Genomic DNA, 21,518 nt, shown 5'->3' on the forward strand with positions numbered 1-21,518 from the left:
GTCCGACTCTTGGCCACCCCATGAATCGCAGCACGCCAGGCCTCCCTGTCCATCACCAACTCCCGGAGTTCACTCAGACTCACATCCATCGAGTCGGTGATGCCATCCAGCCATCTCATCCTCTGTCGTCCCCTTCTCCTCCTGCCCCCAAATCCCTCCCAGCATCAGAGTCTTTTCCAATGAGTCAACTCTTCGCATGAGGTGGCCAAAGTACTGGAGTTTCAGCTTTAGCATCTTTCCTTCCAAAGAAATCCCAGGGCTGATCTCCTTCAGAATGCACTGGTTGGATCTCCTTGCAGTACAAGGGACTCTCAAGAGTCTTCTCCAACACCACAGTTCAAAAGCATCAATTCTTCGGCGCTCAGCCTTCTTCACAGTCCAACTCTCACATCCATACATGACCACAGGAAAAACCATAGCGTTGACTAGACAAACCTTTGTTGGCAAAGGAATGTCTCTGCTTTTGAATATGCTATCTTGGTTGGTCATAACTTTCCTTCCAAGGAATAAGCATCTTTTAATTTCATGGCTGCAGTCACCATCTGTAGTGATTTTGGAGCCCAGAAAAATAAAGCCTGACACTGTTTCCCCATCTATTTCCCATGAAGTGGTGGGACCGGATGCCATGATCTTCGTTTTCTGAATGTTGAGCTTTAAGCCAACGTTTTCACTCTCCACTTTCACTTTCATCAAGAGGCTTTTGAGTTCCTCTTCACTTTCTGCTGTAAGGGTGGTGTCATCTGCATATCTGAGGTTATTGATATTTCTCCCGGCAATCTTGATTCCAGCTTGTGCTTCTTCCAGTCTAGCGTTTCTCATGACGTACTCTGCATATAAGTTAAATAAGCAGGGTGACAATATACAGCCTTGACGAACTCCTTTTCCTATTTGGAACCAGTCTGTTGTTCCATGTCCAGTTCTAACTGTTGCTTCCTGACCTGCATACAAATTTCTCAAGAGGCAGATGAGGTGGTCTGGTATTCCCATCTCTTTCAGAATTTTCCACAGTTTCTTGTGATCCACACAGTCAAAGGCTTTGGCATAGTCAATAAAGCAGAAATAGATGTTTTTCTGGAACTCTCTTGCTTTTTCCATGATCCAGCGGATGTTGGCAATTTGATCTCTGGTTCCTCTGCCTTTTCTAAAACCAGCTTGAACATCAGGAAGTTGATGGTTCACATATTGCTGAAGCCTGGCTTGGAGAATTTTGAGCATTTCTTTACTAGCATGTGAGATGAGTGCAATTGTGCGGTAGTTTGAGCATTCTTTGGCATTGCCTTTCTTTGGGATTGGAATGAAAACGGACCTTTTCCAGTCCTGTGGCCACTGCTGAGTTTTCCAAATTTGCTGGCATATTGACTGCAGCACTTTCACAGCATCATCTTTCAGGATCTGGAATAGCTCAACTGGAATTCCATCACCTCCACTAGCTTTGTCCGTAGTGATGCTTTCTAAGGCCCACTTGACTTCACATTCCAGGATGTCTGGCTCTAGGTCAGTGATCACACCATCGTGATTATCTGGGTCATGAAGATCTTTTTTGTACAGTTATATATATATATATAACCAGATATATATGCAACTGAGGGCAGACATCCTTGTCTTGTTCCTGATCTTAGAGAATACATTCAGCCTTCAAACATTAAGTCTGATATTAGCTGCGTGCTTTTCATAGAGATGTTCTTTATCATGTTTGGACACTTCCCTTGTTATTTGTAGCTTGCTGAGTATTTATTACTGAGAAGGTAACAGGCAGGAAGGCCAGGGGTCTCCAAGCGGAGGAAATAGGCTGCAAGTGTCAGACATTTTTTATCTCTCCCTTAAGCGGCAGGAGGAAACAAACTACAAGTGTCAGATTTTTTTTCTTTCTCCATACAAAATTAAAAGCAGGTTTCTCTATGGAAATGTTTTTCTTAAGCTATGTTAATGAAACGATGTATTTGCTTTGGAATTTGCCTTTCTTCAAAATGGTTCCACCTAAGATTAACATTTTTTCTTTTCTCAAACCTTGGACTGATAATAGCTCAACAAACCAGGAGTCATATCAATTGTTTTATGGCTGGGGGATGACACACCTCAAGCCATCCTATCTCAAAAATGCATTTTGTGGGAGAGGGGCCTGGTGAAACTCCATCAGCCTTGAGGTGTCTCTCTTACCTGATTAATAGCTTTCTAATAGACATAAAACACCTTGCTAAAGACTAGCAGGGGGCACTCTCCGTCCTCCTTCTGATGTCTGTGTCAGAAGCTTTTCTCAAAAGCTCTTGAGCGATCAAGCCTGGTCTCTGGTTCCGAAGCTAAATCTTCTTCAGAGATCACAAATCCGACATAGTTCACCATAAGCTATCATCATCATCAAAGGCTACTGGGTTGTGTCAAACGCTTTTTCTGTGTCCACTGAAATGATCATGTGATTTGTGTCCTTCTTTTTTTTTTTTTGGCAACAACGCACGGTTTGTGGCGTGTTAGTTCCTCAATCAGAGATCAAATCTGGGCCCTCAGGAGTGAGTGTGCAGAGTCCTAACCACTGAACCACCAGAGGATTTCCCTGATTGTGTCCTTTAGACTTTTCATATAGCATATTTCATTACTTTTTGTATGTTAAATCAACCTTGCAACCTCGGTACTAATCTACCAATCCCACCCGGTAAATGGCATAGATCCTTTTTACAAGTCAGCAAATTCAGTTTGGTAGTATTTTGCTAAGGTCTGTTGTGTTTATATTCATAAAAGATATACCCTGTAGTTTTATTTTTGATGTCTTTGGCTGGTTTGGGTATCCTCATAGGATAAGTTGGAAAATGTTTCTTCCTCTTCTATTTTTGGAAATTTATGAAGTATTAGTGTTGTTCTTCATGTATTTCACTGAAGTGATCAGTGAAGGCATCTAGTCCTACAATTTTCTTTGCGAGTTTAAAAAAGAAAAAAATTATTTATGGCCGTCCTGGGTCTTTGTTGCTGCACATGGGGCTTTCTCCAGTTGCAGTGCACGGGCTTCTCATTGCAGTGGTTTCTCTTGCTGTGGAGCACAGACTCTAGAGCACAGGATTAGTAGTTGTGGCGCACAGGCTTAACTGCCCTGTGGCATGTGGAATCTCCCCGGAGCAGGGATCAAATCCGTGTCCCCTGCATTGGCAGGCAAATTAACTACTGGACCACAAGTGAAGTCCTGTGACAAGTTTTTTGATTGCTAATTTTATCTACTTATTCACAGGTATGTTCAAATTTTCTATTTCTTCTTGTGTTAGTTTTGGTAGTGTATCTTTCTTTGACTTTGTCCATTTCATCTAGTTTATCTCATATGTTGGCATATAACCATTTTACACTATTCTCTTATAATATTCTCTCATAGTAATCTCTATTTCCATATAGTTGGTTATAAGATTTTCTCCTACACTCCTGACTGTAATAATTTGAGTCTCTCTCTCTCTCTTTATTAGTTAGCTAAAGTCTTGTCAATTTTGTGGATCTTTCCTAAGAACCACTTTTGGTTTCATTGAATTTCTTGTTTTTCTGTTCTCTCGTCCATATATTTTTGTTCTAACTTTTATTAGCTTCTGAATTAAGCATGTCTTTATTTTCTGTATTTTTGTTGTCCTGATAACTGGGAGCTTCCTAACACTAGAGGGACTGGCCCTCCCAGAGTTTGCCATTTCCTAGAGATGTAAACTTGCCCATGAGAGGGACTTTCATATGAAAACCAACAAATCCAGACCCATACCCCAACCATCTCCTCAATCACACTCAGAGCCACTATGCCCCTGCCCTAATCACCCCAAGGCCAAGTACCAGAAAACCAAGAACAGCCCCTACAGCCCAGGGAGCACTGAAATTATTAAAACTAGGCTGGTCTTACCCATCCTTCTCACAAAAATCACAATTAAAAAAAAAATCACAATAAAGGCTAGCACCCTAGTACCTACATTTCCTGTCCCCTACCCCATCTCCTGATCAATATCAGTACTTCTTTCATCTGCCCTCCTACTATGGCCTGGAGTGTCCCTCCCTCTTGGAATCTGTGAGTATAACAGCTTTTTCAGTAGCAATCATCTCCTGATCTGTTAGCTTCATCATACCTGAATAATAATAATAAAGCCTACATTTTAAAGCAGTTTCTTACTTCTGCTTAAGTTTACTTTTCTTTTTCTAGTTTCTTAGGGTAGAAGATTAAATTACTGAGTTAATATACCTCTTGTTTTCCTTACAGAACTGCTTTAAGCTGTATCCCATTAGTTTTGGAATGTTGTGTTTTCTTTTTCATTTATCAAAATACTTCCTAATTTCCCTTGTGACTGTCTTTGACCCATTCCCAAATCTCCTTCTATTAATGATTTCTAATTACAGTACTTATTCTTGACTTCAAGTATAGACCAAAATGTCACAGAACCCTAGACTTGGAAGAAATATCTCCAAAAGAATATCTATCGGTATAATCACTCTACTTCTATTCTAGATGGTATTACCAATAACTTTTCAATAGATTCTACAAGAGAAGCTAAAGAAATTAAATGAAAAAGTTGAGGACTATAAGCATAATCAGTTATACTTTGTATTTATACAGCATTTTACAGGTTACACAAAGTGCTTTTATATCCAGGACAGTGTAAAAAAGTGAATTTTTAAAAGTACCTTGAACATTACTTGCAAACAAAATAAAGACAACTAGTAGGTTGGAGAAAACAAAATACCTGATAGGTATTGTCGAAACTGTCATACATGAATCTGGTAATCAGTGATGTCTTTCCAACTGAAATGAAAAGAAAAAAAAAAGATTCATTCAGTTAGCACATTAAATTGGGTTCTCAAGTAATTTTTCTACAGAGAACTGCAATTCAATTCATTGAGAAATATCTGAAATGGTTCTACTAATGATAATTTAAAAACATATAGCCCTGAGTTTGTTGAAATGTCTTTAGTAACAGATAATATCTCAAATTGAGAGCACAAATAAAGCATATTCCTTTAGTTAAGAGTTGAGGAAAATAAAGAGAAAACATGAAGGAAAACAATTATGTTGACATCTCTAATTCACAAAAGGCAAGCAAATATTTACTTGGATCCTAACAAAAAGAACTAGGATTATACTAGGAAGAAATTATAGTAACTTCCTGGACAGTAACCTGGGGAAAACAAAGGTCAGATCCACTTCATTCAGTGAATCAAACCTTAATCTCTGGAAGTATGAAGACTAAAGATGAAGAGTTCCAGGAGGGGTATGAGGGCTGTAAAAACTAGACTGCTTAATGAAGTGACCTGGAAAATTGTTTTGAAATTCATCTCAGGATTAGAGCTGTATACTTCTTTGACAGGGCAGTCCCAAAGATTCATAACACTACCTTGTATTGGTATTTTTAGGTTAATCCACAAGGAAGTGCTACTAGGAAAAAATAGTGGTATACTGCCAATATCCTTATCCACAGGCACACTGTTCAAGGGCAAGAACCATATCTAATTCTCCTATTTCTCCAGTAGCTTGGCCAAGACTCAATAAATACTAAATGAATACAATAAATTTTATCAATTAGAAAACAACTGGGCAAATAAAATATTTCAAATGCTCCCCAAAATGTAAATACTTTGGGAAAAAGAAACAATACCTGGTCATTCATATTTTTGTATGGATTTAAGTAACTTTTGATTTCAACTTCTGATCTTTAAGAGACCTGATTTGGGCCTCTTTACTGCATCCTCCAGCCATGTTTCATATGAAAACATGAGGAAAAAACTGAGCCAAAGAGATAAGAATCTCATAAAATCACCTACTCCCAAACGTCTTATTTCAAAGAATCTAAAGTAGCAGGTAGAAGAGCTAAAGCTACTTTCCCTAGATCATAGTCAAAAGCAAATTAATATTTGAAAGGAAGTCTCTATCTGGAGCAATGAGTAGACCGATGCACTTCTTCATTAACAGATCAGTTCACTTCGGTCACTCAGTTGTGTCTGATTCTTTGCAACCCCACGGACTGCAGCACGCCAGGCCTCCCTGTCCATCACCAATAGTAGATAGTATAGTTTTTATTTTGTTTTGAAAAATGTCCCTCCTTCTTTATAAAAAGAGCAAAATGCATGCTACAAAGCAGGCAATACAGAAAAGACCAAGAACAAAGTGAAAATTACGTATATCCTACCACCTATATATAACTAATGTTAAAACTTTAGTATATTTCTAAAATGCTTTTATATATAAAAATATATATGTACTTAAAGGCAAAACCCACCATTCATAGTAAAGTCAGGAACAATACAGATACTACTATTAATATTATTTAACACCGATCAGAATCTATAAAAAGTAAATCTAAAAATCTGAAGAGATAAAAGGCAAAATAGTGATGGGGGAAAGAAAGGTAGAGAAAAGCCAAGGAACATACAAAATATACAGTGAAGAAATACAAAGTACCTAGTTAAAACAGTTTTTATTCAAAAGATTAAAATTTAATTACTAAGCATTTTAAATATGATTCTTCAATATAGGATCTTTGTAAATAAATTGTTCTTGTTCACCCCAAAACCTTCTGTAAAATGGTATGTAAACTTATAATGATTTGCTTAATGTTTGCTTTCCTTGATAAAATGTAAGGCCCATATTTGTCTTATTTAGTCCACATCATCAGAGTCTGACACACCTTTGCTGAACTGATAATAATTTTCCAGAAGGTAAAAAATACATATCTAGGGTTCTTCCAAATAAATATTATTTTTAATTAAACAAGTTATTTTATTATAAATACTTCTACTACAAAACACAACAAAGTGATAATATACTTTATATTTTTAAAGATGCCTAATGAGAATAATTTTTGTTCAGTACAAGGACTACATATTACATATAGCACTACAATAGAGTATTGCAATAAAGCCAGTTATATGAAAAACAACAACAACAACAAACCCTATGGTTTGTAAATCCAAGGCAATGGGTTTGCTTCTATGTATAATAATGACAAAAAAATTTAAATAACCAGCTTCCCCCACTACCTGAAAGTAGAGTGTTCGTATGAAACCTTTCCTAAGCCAAAATGGCATAAAGCAAAGCAGCAATTACCTTAGGACACATCTTGCTAAGTGGATGCACAAAATAAAATCAAGTTAAAGCACAGATGCTCACCCACACAGTTCAAAGCTATAACGGCTTGATGCTAAGTATAGTTCCCAGGGAAGGAGCTTGGAGGTTCCACTCCTGCTGCCTGGGGTACGTGTTGCCTCAACAACACCTCTCTACGTAAAAAACACTGAATGCTATTTTCACTTTTTGGTAAAAGCAAAATTCCTCTTCAGATTTCTTTTGGGTAGTGAAAACAAGTAGTCATGGGTCTTACGCAAAAGTAAAGTGGCATAAAGCAGACTTGTGAAAAGCAGGGAATACTGTATCTTTTTCTCCCTCAGATCTTATACTGGGTATTTTATAGGACAGTGCTAACCTTGACATTAATTTGCAAGAAGTGAAATTTTATTTCCATCTTTCAAGAAATGGTAACATGCTCAGGAGTTTAGAAAATTGCCCAAGGTAATTCAGTTCCCTATTACAACATGATGCCATTCCATTTCTAACCAAAGGTCATGTTCTTCTCAATATACTACTTCCTTTTGCTATTTAAAACAAGCCCCCTCCCCCCTCCCCCAAAAAAACCCATGGTCACCACAGCAGAAAAGCTACTGTTACTACCTACCTAGCCTCCAGGTTTTAAAGAACCTGAACTTAGACCATAAGAAATAGAAAATGAAAGGGAGTATATCCTTGAAAGAAAAAACCTCAAAGAATGAGATTTTTCAGGCAGTAACTTTTTTCCTGAAGCACTAGGAAACATAAGGGCTTCCACGGTGGCTCAGTGGTAAAGGACCTGCCTACCAATGCAGGAGACACAGGTTCAGTCCCCAGATTGGGACAATACCCTGGAGAAGAAAATGGCAACTCACTCCAGCACTCTAGTATTCTCACCAGGGAAATCCATTATACAGAGAGGAGCCCGGCAAGCAACAGTCCAAAGGGTCACAAAAGAGCTGGGCATGACTTAGTGACTAAACAACAAACAATGAAATACAACCTAATGGGCATGTTTCTGGTAGCAGAAGACCCAATTCCTAAAAGGTTTGAGGAGTCACAGGACAAAGTTCAGGGCTCAAAGAACACTTAGAAAGATTGGGAAAGTAGACTTCTGCAAGAAAGAGAGCTGCAAATAGAGAGATTTGTATTTAAAACGTGTCCAAACTCTTGGCTGATGTCCTCAATGATCTATGAGGACTTGATGGGGAGACCTCAGGGTTCCCAGCAGCAGATGGATGTTAAGAGTTCAGAATTTGAATCCAGCCAAAGTAACTGCCTTCTAGGACAAAACAACTCTTTGGAGACAATAAAATCTAGAGTCTGTATATATGTATTCTTCATCGTCCTGTATCCAATTAAAAAAGTGATAAAAAGAAATAAAAATATATAATTCATACCCAAGAAAAAAAGTAGTAAAAAAACAGACCCCAACCTGGACGGAGGGGAGTTTGGGGGGATAATGGATACATGTATATGTACGGCTGCATTCCTTCTGCTATTCATCTGATACTATCACAATATTGTTAATCAGCTATACCCCAATACAAAATAAAAAGTAAAAAAAAAAAAAAAAACTAAACCAAAAGACTCCAAGATGAGTCAGATTTTGTAGTTAGCAGACAAGCATTTAAAGCAGCTATCAGAGACATATTCTAGACCTTGGAAGAAGACATGTATAAGAAATAAATAAAAGGAAAATTTCCACAGAGAAAAATGAGAAAAAAGAATCAAACGTAAATTGCAAGTACTTACAATAAGTAATCAGAAAAGTAATTGTATGGATTTAACAGCTGATAGAAATGGCAGAAGAAAGAAGTGAAGCTGAATATAGATCAAACAGTTTAACATATATATAAAAGAAGTTCCCACTGGATAAGATAGAAGAAATTAGGGGAAAATATTTGTAGAAATAATAGCTGAAAACTTTTCAAATATAGTGAAAGGTTAAGAACTTACAGATCCGAGAAATTCAATGAACAGGACAAATACAAAGAAAATCATACTTTGACAAACTATTAAAATCCAAGTATAAAGGAAGAAAACCCTTGAAAACATCCAGAGAAAATGTACTACACATAGGAGGTGGACGGGGGAAGAGGCAGGAGGAGAGTGAACATACATTTTTATGAACTCCTCCACAGAGAAAGTGAGAACACAAGACAATGGAATTACATCTTTAAATTTCTTAATGAAAATATATATTTTTCAACACTTAAATACTATATCTCATAAAACTACCTTTCAAAAATGAAGATTAAGTGAAGATTATAAAGTAAGGTCATAAAGTGAAGTCGCTCAGTCGTATTCGATTCTTTGCGACCCCATGAACTGTAGCCTATCACGCTCCTCCATCCATGGGATTTTCCAGGCAAGAGTACTGGAGTGGTTTGCCATTTCCTTCTCCAGAAGATCTTCCCGACCAAGGGATGGAACCTGGGTCTCCTGCATTGTAGGCAGATGTAATTAGCGTCTGAGCCACCAGAGAAGTCCACAGACAAGTGAAGATTACAGACAAACAAAAGTGAAAGAATTCCTTGTCAGATCTGTAATACAAAAAAGCTTCGGAATTACCTGGTGGTCCATCAGTTAAGAATCTGTCTGCCAATAAAGGGAACACACATTCAATCCCTGGTCCAGGAAGATCCCACACACCACGGAACAACAAAGGCTGTGTACCACAACTACCGAGCCCACGCGTGGCAAGAAGAGAAACCACTGCAATGAGAAGCCTGAGCACCACAACAAAGAGTAGCCCCCACTCACCGCAACTAGAGAAAGCTCGTGCAGAGCAACAAAGACCCAGCAAAGCCAGAAACAAATAAATAAATAATTTTAAAAAGAGAGAGACAGACAATTAAGAGAGTGAAAAGGAAAACCCAGATTGTGAGATATGTGAAAGGGAAACCAGTTTCAGAATGACACTGTAAGGAACTGCATACACCAACTTCCCAGGGGAACTGGTAAGAATTTAAACAAAACAAAAAGCATTTAAAATCTCTGGAAACAGTCCTAAAGGCATAAAGCAAATGAACATTTACTCAAGAAAATATACTAAAATTCAGTAATAAAAGAATGTCTGTGGTATTTGAATAACAACAAAAAAGCCATGTACAAGTATGTTAAAAACAGCTTTATTCATAATGGCCAACAACCAGAAGTAATCTAAATCTTTATCAATAAGGGAATGGATTAAGAATTCCCTGGATGTCCAGTGGTTAGGGCTCTGTGCTTCCACTGTGGGGGATACGGATTCAATTTTAGTCTGGGAACTAAAACTGCACACACCCTGGGACTAAAAAGAAGGGAGTGGGGGGGGGGGGGGGCGGAAATGGATAAATTATGGCATAGTAATAACAAAATATTACACAAGCAAAAATAACATCTTATATACACAACATGGACAAATTTCACAGACAATACATGGGGTGAAAGGGGTCAGATATAAAAAATATATATGTTGTATGACTCCACTTATATATAGTTCAAAACTGGCACAATTAATCAGTGGAGATAGAAGTCAAAATAGTAGAAACTTCTGGAGTTTCTAACTGGAATATGGAGTCAGGGAAACGTCTGACTGCTAGAAAGACCTATATTTTTATCTGAGGAGTAGTTACAAGAATGTATTAATATGCAAAATTTTCAACAAGCCATACATTTAAAATTTGTCTACTTTATGAACTTCCCTGGTGGCCCAGACGGTAAAGCGTCTGCCTACAATGCAGGAGACTGCGGTTCGATCCCTGGGTCGGGAAGATCCTCTGGAGAAGGAAATGGCAACCCACTCCAGTACTCTTGCCTGGAAAATCCCATGGACGGAGGAGCATGATAGGCTACAGTTCATAGGGTTGCAAAGAGTCAGATAACGACTGAACGACTTCACTTTATGACCTTACCAGATATTATACTTTAACAAAAAGAATTTTTTTTAAAAAAGTAAAATACTTAATTATATATATGTGATTCCCAATAAAAACTGCATGTATTTATGTGGATATCATGTAATCCTGATCTATTGTATTAAGAAGGGTCTTTACTTCTGTTGCAGTCTACCCTACACCTGAGAAAAACAACAGACAAACCCAAACTGGGGGCACTCTAAAGCAGGGGTCCCCAACCTCTAGGATCTAATGCCTGATGATCTGAGGTGGAGGTGATATAGTAATAAGAGAAATAAACTGCATAATAAATGTAATGCTCTTGAATTATCCTGAAACACTCCACTCCACTCCATTCCTGTCTGTGGAAAAAGTATCTTCCATGAAACTCGTCCCTGGTGCCAACAACGTTGGGGACTGCTGCTTTAAAGGATACCTTGCCTCAAGATGGATCATGAAAAACAAACAAAGGCTGAATGAGAAACTGTCACAAACCAAGGGAATCTATGGAGACATGAAAACTAAATGCAATGTGGCACTCTGGACTGCATCCTGGAACAGAAAAAGGGTATTAGTGAAAAAAAAATCTAGTAGCATTCAAATAAATGTCTGGAGAGTTTGGTGATATATAGTAATATACTAATGCCAGTTTCTTAGACAAATGTACCATAGTAATTTTAGATGTTAACATGAGGTAAACTGCTGCTGCTGCTAAGTCACTTCAGTCGTGTCCGACTCTGTGTGACCCCACAGACAGCAGCCCACCAGACTCCCCCGTCCCTGGGACTCTCCAGGCAAGAACACTGGAGTGGGTTGCCATTTCCTTCTCCAATGCATGAAAGTGAAAAGTGAAAAGGAAGTCGCTCAGTCGTGTCCGACTCTTCTCGACCCCATGGATTGCAGCCCACCAGGCTCCTCAGTCCATGGGATTCTCCAGGCAAGAGTACTGGAGTTGGATGTCACTGCCTTCTCCTAGGAGAGGGTTAAATGGGAATTCGGTACTGTTTTTAATATTTCTACATATTTAAAATGATTTTAAAATAAAAAGTTCATTAACAAAGGTAAAACATACACACAAAAATCCCTGAATTCAAAGTTTAAAAGACTTATATGCTTTACTGTATATATATTATGTCTAATCTAAAAAAAAAAAAAAGAAATCTAACAAGCCTCAGAGCCTGTACATGCTTGATCCCTAAAAAGGGGGATCAGAGGAGACCTGTAACAGGTCAGAGGATTCTGGTTAACTGGCACTAAACAGTACAAGTAACAGTATCCTGGAACTGAGTATACTATATCCACTTGAGTAAACCTTTCATTTAAGTTGGATGGAATCATCAAAAAGATCAGAAAACAGGGACACTTCATCAAGTTTACATATACTGTATGAAGAATTCTATGTCTGCCTGCTAGTAAATGGTTAATAAAAATCTACAGGTTTGACAGAAAGAGGGACAAGATAGAAAGGACCGCAGGGAGGGAAGCTTGATTGCTACTCTTTCAGGGTAGCAGAGAGGGAGCATAGGAGAGAAATAAAACAAGAAATGGCAAAACATTAGTAACATAAGCCCTTTGATGGTACTTGGGGACTGAAAATCAAAAACAATTACAATCACACAGCTTACTATCTACATAAACATCACTTACCATTCTAGTGTTATCAACCTGACTTTACTACCCTGCATGTGTGCAGGCAGGTCACTTCAGTCATGTCCGACTCTTTGTGACCGTATGCACTGTAACTATCCAGGTTCCTCTGTCCATGGGATTTTCCAGGCAAGAACTGGAGTCAGTTGCCATGCCCTACTCCAGAGGATTTTCCCAACCCAGGGACTGAACCCATGACTTTCATGTCTCCTGCACTTGGAGGTGGGTTCTTTATTACTAGCACCACCCGGAAATTCTTATCTAGGGAAACAGAGTTGCAAATAACTACTGTTCCTTCAGGAAATTCCCCAAAGTCCATCAAATTAACATAAAACTGTCCATGTAGTCATAAGATAGCATAAAATGATTGTTTACTCTCACAGATTTTTAAAAAAATGTTTGCTTGTTTGTCTGCGCCAGGTCTTAGTTGTGGCATGCAAGATCTTCAGTTGCAGCATGTGAACTCTTAGTTGCAGCATATATGGGATCTAGTTCCCTGACCAGAGATTGAACCTAGGGCCCCCTGCAATGGGAGTTTGGAGTCTTAGCCATTAGACCACCAGGGAAGTCTCTCACAGATTCTTTGAACTTTGTCTCAAAATGCTCACACTTTGTCATGTCTACAAATTTTAAATGATTGCAACAGTCTTTATCCAATTCTAATCAAGCCTCTGTATTAATACAGCCTCCTTAAATCAAATCTCCCAAACCATAAACATCCCAACTTTGCTCTCCTCCTTCCCAAAAGGCTACAGTGTTGGTTTGAATAGTGTATCCCCAAAGCTCCTGTTCACTGGCAAACTGACAAGTGACCTTCTTTGGAAATAGGGCTCTTCACAGATACAATCAAGTTAAATTCTGGTCATGCTGGATTAGAATGGGTTCTAGCAATAATCAGAAGCTAAGAGAAACAGATACGATGGTTTCTATTACAGAGCCTTCAGAAGGAGAATGACCTCCCTGACAACTTGATGTGGGACTTCTAGCCTCCAAGAACTGTGAGATAATAAACTTCTGTAATTTAAAGCCACTAATTTGTGGTAATTGCTATGGCAGTCCTAAGAAATTAATAAAGCTCCTAAAACTAAGCATTATCTTCCTTAAAGTGGTAAGCAATAAACTCAGATTTACCTTAACAACGGGTTGTGTTAGTGCTATTTTCAGGGAGTAAGCACTGAACAGAGTTCATTATACTATCTGAACTATATGACATACATTTGAAAAAGTCCATAATAAAAAGTATTTGAAAATATTTTCATAATCTAACATATCATGGCCCCAATGTGAAAATCAGCATGTTACAATTAAATTATTATAAAGATCAAAGGATGCTCTGTCATTAGTTCAAATATCATTTCACATGAAGTCTTTATCCAAGTCTTTACAGCTTCATCCTCTATGCTCTCCTGACACATAAATACAGCCTTAATGACAACCCTTTTCCTTAGGTAGAATGGATCCTTCTATGGAAAGACAAATAAACGAATGGTCCTGACAGTAACATTACAAAGGCTATAAATCCCAAATAGTATGGGGTAGTGAACCAAGAACTTCTAGATGTACAAGTTGGTTTAGATAAAGCAGAGGAACCAGAGATCAAATTGCCAACATTCACTGGATCATAAAGAATGCAAAGGAATTCCAGAAAAACATCTCCTTCTGCATCACTGAGTACGCTAAAGCCTTTGACTATGTGGATCACAACAAACTGTGGAAAATTCTTAAAAGAGATGGGAGTACCAGATCACCTTATGATGTTTCCTGAGAAACCTGTATGCGAGTCAAAAAGCAACAATTAGAACCAGACATGGCAAATGACTGATTCAAAATTGGGAAAGGAGTGCAACAGGGCTATATACTGTCACCTTGCTTATTTAACTTATATGCAGAGTACACCATGCAAAATGTCAAGCTGAATTACAAGCTGGAATCAAGATTTCTGGGAGAAATATCAACAACCTCAGATATGCAGATGATCCCACTCTTAGGGTTAGGGTTAGGTTATGGCATACAGTAAAGAGAAACTGAAAAGCCCCTTGATGAGTGTGAAAGAGGAGAGTGAAAAAGCTGACTTGAAACTCAACAGTCAAAAAACTAAGATCATGGCATCCAGTTTCATCACTTTATGGCAAATAGAGAAAAAGTGGAAGTAGTGACAGATTTTCTTTTCTTAGGCTCCAAAATCATTGAGAATGGTGACTGCAGCCATGAAATTAAGACACTCTGTCCCTGGAAGGCAAGCTATGACAAAGCTAGACAGTATTAAAAAGCAGAGACATCACTTTGTTGACAAAGCTCTGTATAATAATATATAATATAATAGTTTTTCCAGTGGTCATGTATGGATGTGAGAGTTGGACCCTAAAGAAGGCTGAGCACCAAAGGATTGATGCTTTTGAATTGTGGAGCTGGAGAAAGACACTTGAGAGTCCCTTGGACAGCAAAGAGATCAAACCAGCCAATCCTAAAGGAAATCAATCCTGAATATTCATTGTAAAGACTGATGCTGAAGCTCCCATACTCTGGCCACTCATTGGAAAAGACCTTGATGCTGGGAAAGACTGAAGGCAAAAGGAGAAGGGGGCAGCAGAGGATGAGATGGTTAGATAGCATCACTGACTCAATGGACATGAATCTGAACAAACTCCAGGTGATAGTGGAGAACAGAGGAGCCTGGTGTGTTGCAGTCCATGGGATCACAAAGAGTTGGACACGACTGAGTAACTGAACAACAGTGTTAGGTCACCTAAGTACATTCATTTAAAATGGGAGAAGCATCTGGGGTATTTTATTTCAAATTCCAGTATTAGCAAAGCTAACAAAATTTTGCACAGTTGGGAATAATATAAGGACAACCTTTTCTATAGAGCCACTTTGCTGTATTTATCAAATATGCAGCTCAGACTTCCCTGGTGGTCCAGTGGTTAAGAATCCTACTGCCAATGAAGGGGACATGGGTTTGATCCCTGTTCCAGGAAGATTCCACATGTTGCAGGGCAACTAAGCTCCTGAGCCACTACTGAAGCCCTCACACTCTTTAAAGCATATGCTCTGCAACAAGAGAAGCCACTGAAATGAGAAGCCCACCCACCACAACTAGAAAGAAGCTTCTGCTCACCTCAGCAAGAGAAAGCCTGAGCGCAGTAATGAAGATCCAGCACAGCCAAATATTTTAATTAAAAAACAAAACGTGTAGTTCAATCCAGCATGCAGTTTGATCTAAACAAGTAAGAAAATAACCAGACATATACAAAAACATTTAGGTATAAGACTATGCCTAAAATAGCATAGGTACCACTATTTTAAGAGTAAAATTTAGAAAGAGCCTGCTATTACAACAGGGCTATCCACGGTTATATCAATTATAACATCTTCCTAAGGTCCACAGTGCTATGTATCTAATTCAAATTTCTGCTATAGAAATCTTAGTGACAGAGGAAATGGGTAAAATAAAGTTGTAAAAGAAGAATCTGTATAATTTTATTACCCTAATTTTGGTAAAGCAAACATATGTATTAATTATTCACAAACAAAAAAGATTACATCTACAATAATTAAAACTTATAACAGCAAAACAATTTCTAATAGTAAAAATCTAAGTTAGAGGAGAATAAACAACTAAAGGAGAGAAGCCCTCTCAGAGTAAAATTAAATGGCAATAAGACAACTGTAAAATACTGGAGGTCAAGGTAGTTAAATACACTAATTTTTTCTTAAGTAGCAAATATCAGCGTTTTAAGAAACTAAAATTGGTACTGTTATGCAATTAAGACTGAAATGCAATCAGAGACCCCCAGGAAGAAACAAAAACTTTTTTTCTAACCATGGGACAATTGCACTCATCTCCCATGCTAGGCTTGCATGCTAGGCTTCAGCATTATGCGAACCAAGAACTTCCAGATGTCCAAGCTTGGTTTAGAAAAGGAAGAGGAACCAGAGATCAAATTGCAACATTCGTTGGATCACAGAGAAAGCTAGAGAATTCCAGAAAAACACCTACCTCTGTTTCACTGACTTCATCAAACCCTTTGACTGTGTGGATCATAATAAACTGTGGAAAGCTCTTAAAGAGATGGGAATACCAGACCGTCTTACCTGTCTCCTAAGAAACCTGTAGGCAGGTCAAGAAGCAACAGTTAGAACCCTGTATGGAACAACTGACTGGTTCAAGATCAAAAAAGGAGTACAACAGGGCTGACTGCTGTCGCCCTGCTTGTTTAATCTACATGCTGAGGACATTATGAGAAATGCCAGGCTGGGTGAGTTACAAGCTGGAATCAAGATAGGCGGGAGAAACATGAACAACCTCAGATATGTGGATGATACCACTCTTACGGCAGTAAGTGAAGAGGAACTAAACAGCCTCTTGTCGAGGGTGAAGGAGGAAGAGTGAAACAGCCAGCTTAAAACTAAATATGAAAAAAAACATGGCCCCATTACTTCATGGCAAATAGAGGGGAAAAGGTGGAAGTAGTGACAGATTTCCTCTTCTTGGGCTCTAAAATCACTGCAGATGGTGACTGCAGCCATTAAATTGGAAGACGTTTGTTTCTTGGCAGGAAAGCTATGACAAACCTAGATAGTGTGTTGAAAAGCAGAGACATTACTCTGCCGATAAAGGTCCGTATGGTCAAGGCTATGGTCTTCCCAGTGGCCAAATACAGTTGTGAAAGCTGGACAGTAGAGACGGCCGAGTGCTGAAGAACTGATACCTTTGAACTGTGGTGATGGAGAAGACTTCTGAAAGTCCCTTGGACGGCAAGACCAAACCTGTCAATCTTAAGGGAAATCAAGCCTGCATACTCGTTGGAAGGATTAATGCTGAAGCTGAAACTCCCAGTATTTTGGTCATCTTATGCAAACACCTGACTAAATGGAAAAGTCCCTGATGCTGGGAAAGATTGAGGACAGAAGAAGTCGTCAGAGGATGAGATGGCTGGATGCCATCACCGATGCAATGGACATGAACTTGGGCAAACTTTGGGAGATGGTGAGGGATACAGAGAGACCTGGCATGCTGCAGTCCATGGGGTTGCAAAGAGTCAGAAATGACCGGGTGACTGAACAACAAAAAATGTAATATTCAAATGTCCCATTCTGATACATGTATTTTCAAGTAATCTCTAAAAAGACTACAATGGCATTCAAAATGCTGCCTCAATGCCACCTCCAGAAACAGACATTCTAGCCCAATTCCAACATTTATAACAATGTGTCTGAAATCAGACCATCAGCAAAGCATTATTTATACTCTCTTGTAGTTCACTAAAGACTAAGCATTGATAAGTTCTTATTGGGATTCCTATTTTACTATAACAATCACTGAAGAACAATTTAGGTATGAAATCTAATTCAAATGGTGTCCCTGTTCAAATTAAGTAGGGAAGACAGAAAAAACTATTGCAGTGTGATTAAAAAGTAGAAGTATGTACAGAATGTTGTGGGTGGGAGTAGTCTTACACAATGAGGCTGGAAGACCAGGAAAAACCTGAGAGAAAACCTTTAAAGCTGAGGTGGAAAACAGATTAGCTAGGAGAGAGAGAAGATGGCATCTCATGACCTTAACAAGCATTATGAACTACCCTATATTAGAGAGCTTACTTGTGGAGCTTCATTTAATTTTCCAATCTTATCTGGAATACGTCTAAAAAGAATTAAATATACAACTCCATTTCTATAGAAGTACCTGAATTCTTCAAAAACAAATCAGAAAAGAGCATTTGCAATAAGCCATATATAGGATATAACTCTTAAATTACAGGCTGATGAGATTTTACTTCTAATATTGAACCTACAGCAACCTCAAAAGTCTGAGTGAGTGAATAAGCAGTTTAGGGGAAATAATTTCTGAGTTGGCATTCCAGTTCTGTCTTTTTAAAAGAAATTGAAATACAATTCACATATCATAAAATTCACCCCTCTAAAGTACAAAACTTCAATAGTTTTTAATATATTCGCAAAGTTGTACAACCATCACCACTAATTCCAGAACATTTTCATCCTCCAAAAGAGAAATTCCATACCCATTAGCAGTCACTCCACAAAACCCTAGTCCTAGCAACCATTAATCTACTTTCTATCTCTATGGATTTGCCTATTCTCTAGCCCACTTTTTTACCAGCTATGTAACCTACACAGTTTACTTAATCTTTCTGTGCCCCAGTTTCATTTGTAAAATAAGTATACTAATAACTCCTATATCACAGGGTGGTTATTAATACGGACAGAAAGTATGATCAGTGAGTATAAACAATTACTAGGAAGCATTTTAGAAGACAGTTTTCTTCATAATGATTTAAGATTTCAACACAAGGATGAGAATAATTCTAGATGAATCCAGAATCTAGTTATCCTCTAACTGAAAATAAATACTGGTCTATCAGGCAACCCTGAACAAATGTCAGTGATTTGAAACACAAAATATATTTTCTACCCTCAGTGAAGCTGAAAAAGAGATTTATAAACAAGATATCTAGAAAGACACAAAATGTTTGGAAATAAACTAATACACTAATAACTAATTAGTGTATACTTTCTTCCATGAAGAAATCACAAGGGAAATTTTAAAATAATCTCAACTAAATGATAATGAAAATACTATATGTTATGCATGATTCATAAAAGTCAAATGTTTATAACCTTATGAATGAATAAACAAAGTGTGATACATCCATATAATAGAGTATTATTCAATCATAAAAAGGAAAGAAGTCCTCATACATGCCACAAAGAAGATCAATCTACAAAGCACTATGCTAAGTGAAAGAAGCCAGTCACAAAAGACCACATATGACTCCATTTATATCAACTGTCAAGAATAGGCAAATACATAGAGACAGGAAGCAGATAAGTGGGTGCTTAAGGATTGGAGAGGGTAGGGGAATTGGGTGATGATAGTCAATGGATACAAAGATTCTTCTGGAGGTGATGAAAATGTTCTAAAACTGTTTATGGTGGGACTTCCCTGGTGGTCCAGTGGTCAGGAATCTTCGTGCCAATGAAGGGGATATGTGTTTGATCCCTGATTGGAGAATTAAGATTCCACATGCCATGGGGTAAGTAAGCCCATGTGCCACAGCTACTGAGGCCACGGTGCAACTACTGAAGCCCTAAAGCCCATGCAACTGCAACTAGAGGAGCTACTGCAACGAAATGCTCTCGCATCACAACTAGAGAGTAGCCCCACTCGTCAAAACAGAAACCCCACATGCAGCAAGGAAGAACCTGTGGGCCACAATGAAAACCCAGCATAGCCAATATAAATTTTAAAAAGTGCTTATGGTGATGGCTGCACAACTTTGTGAATACACTAAAAACTACAAACTGTACACTTCAAATGCATGAATTTTGCTTTCATAAGTTTCCAGTAGAATTTATTGCAGAATTTATTTCCAGTAGAATTTATTATCATGTTTTCCTTTTAATTTATATTGGACTACAGCCATGAAATTAAAAGACGCTTACTCCTTGGAAGGAAAGTTATGACCAACCTAGATAGCATATTCAAAAGCAGAGACATTCCTTTGCCAACAAAGGTTCATCTAGTCAAGGCTATGGTTTTTCCTGTGGTCATGTATGGATGTGAGAGTTGGACTGTGAAGAAGGCTGAGCGCCGAAGAATTGATGCTTTTGAACTGTGGTGTTGGAGAAGACTCTTGAGAGTCCCTTGGACTGCGAGGAGATCCAACCAGTCCATTCTGAAGGAGATTAGCCCTGGGATTTCTTTGGAAGGAATGATGCTAAAGCTGAAACTCCAGTACTTTGGCCACCTCATGCGAAGAGCTGACTCATTGGAAAAGACTCTGATGCTGGAAGGGATTGGGGGCAGGAGGAGAAGGGGACGACAGAGGATGAGATGGCTGGATGGCATCACTGACTCGATGGAAATGAGTCTCAGTGAACTCCAGGAGTTGGTGATGGACAGGGAGGCCTGGCATGCTGCGATTCATGGGGTCTCAAAGAGTCGGACACGACTAAGCAACTGATCTGATCTGATCTGATAGTTGATTGACACTGTTGAGTTAGTTTCAGGTGTACAGCAGAGTGATTCAGTTATACATATACTTGTACCTATTCTTTTTCAAATTCTTTTCCCATTTAGGTTATTACAGACTATTGAGCAGAGTTCCTTGTGCTATACATAGTACATCTTTGTTATGGTGGTGGTTGTTCAGTCAGTAAGTCGTGTCCAATTTTTTTGACCCCATGAACTTCAGCACACCAGGCTTCTCTGTTCTTAGCTATCTCCCAGCGTTGGCTCAAACTCATGTCCATTGAGTCAGTGATGCCATCCAACCATCTCATCCTCTCCTCCTGCCTTCAATCATTCCCAGCATCAGGGTCCTTTCCAATGTGTTGGCTCTTTGCATCAGATGGCCAAAGTATTGGAGCTTCAGCATCAGTCCCTCCAATGAATTTCCAGGGTTGATTTCCTTTAGGATTGACTGGTTTGATCTCCTTGCAGTCCAAGGGACTGTCAAGAGTCTTCTCCAGCACCACAGTTCGAAAGCATCAATTCTTCGGTGTTCAGTCTTCTTCATGGTCTGACTCTCACATCAGTACATAACTACTGGAAAAGCCATAGTTTTGACTGTATGGACCTTTGTCAGCAAAGTGATGTCTCTGTTTTGTAAAACACTGTCTAGCTTTGTCATAGCTTTCCTTCCAAGGAACAAGTGTCTTTTAATTTGATGGCCATAGTCATCATCCTCAGTGATTTTGGAGCCCAAGAAAATAAAATCTGCCACTGTCTCTATCTTTCCCATCTATTTGCCATGAAATGACAGGACCAGATGCCATGATCTTAGTTTTTTGGATGTTGAGTTTTAAGTCAGCTTTTTTACTCTCCTCTTTTACCTTCATCAAGAGGTCCTTTAGTTCTTTAGTTCCTTTAGAGATTCTTTAGTTCCTCTTCACTTTCTGCCATTAGGGTGATAACATCTGCATAT

At 38.5% G+C, this 21,518-nt stretch overlaps 1 protein-coding gene across 2 annotated transcripts in view; it reads right to left on the reverse strand.

Moving 5' to 3' along the window:
* Positions 1-21,518, reverse strand: part of RAB6A (RAB6A, member RAS oncogene family) — a 95,712-nt gene that overhangs the window by 48,462 nt on the left and 25,732 nt on the right. For both annotated transcript variants that reach the window (XM_019975197.2, XM_019975196.2), the window contains exon 2: positions 4,689-4,747. In XM_019975197.2, the coding sequence (XP_019830756.1) occupies positions 4,689-4,747 (59 nt within the window). The remainder of the gene's footprint in view (positions 1-4,688; positions 4,748-21,518) is intronic.

Source organism: Bos indicus, chromosome 15 (genome assembly GCF_029378745.1).
Source record: "Bos indicus isolate NIAB-ARS_2022 breed Sahiwal x Tharparkar chromosome 15, NIAB-ARS_B.indTharparkar_mat_pri_1.0, whole genome shotgun sequence".
Taxonomy (NCBI): Eukaryota; Metazoa; Chordata; class Mammalia; order Artiodactyla; family Bovidae; genus Bos; species Bos indicus.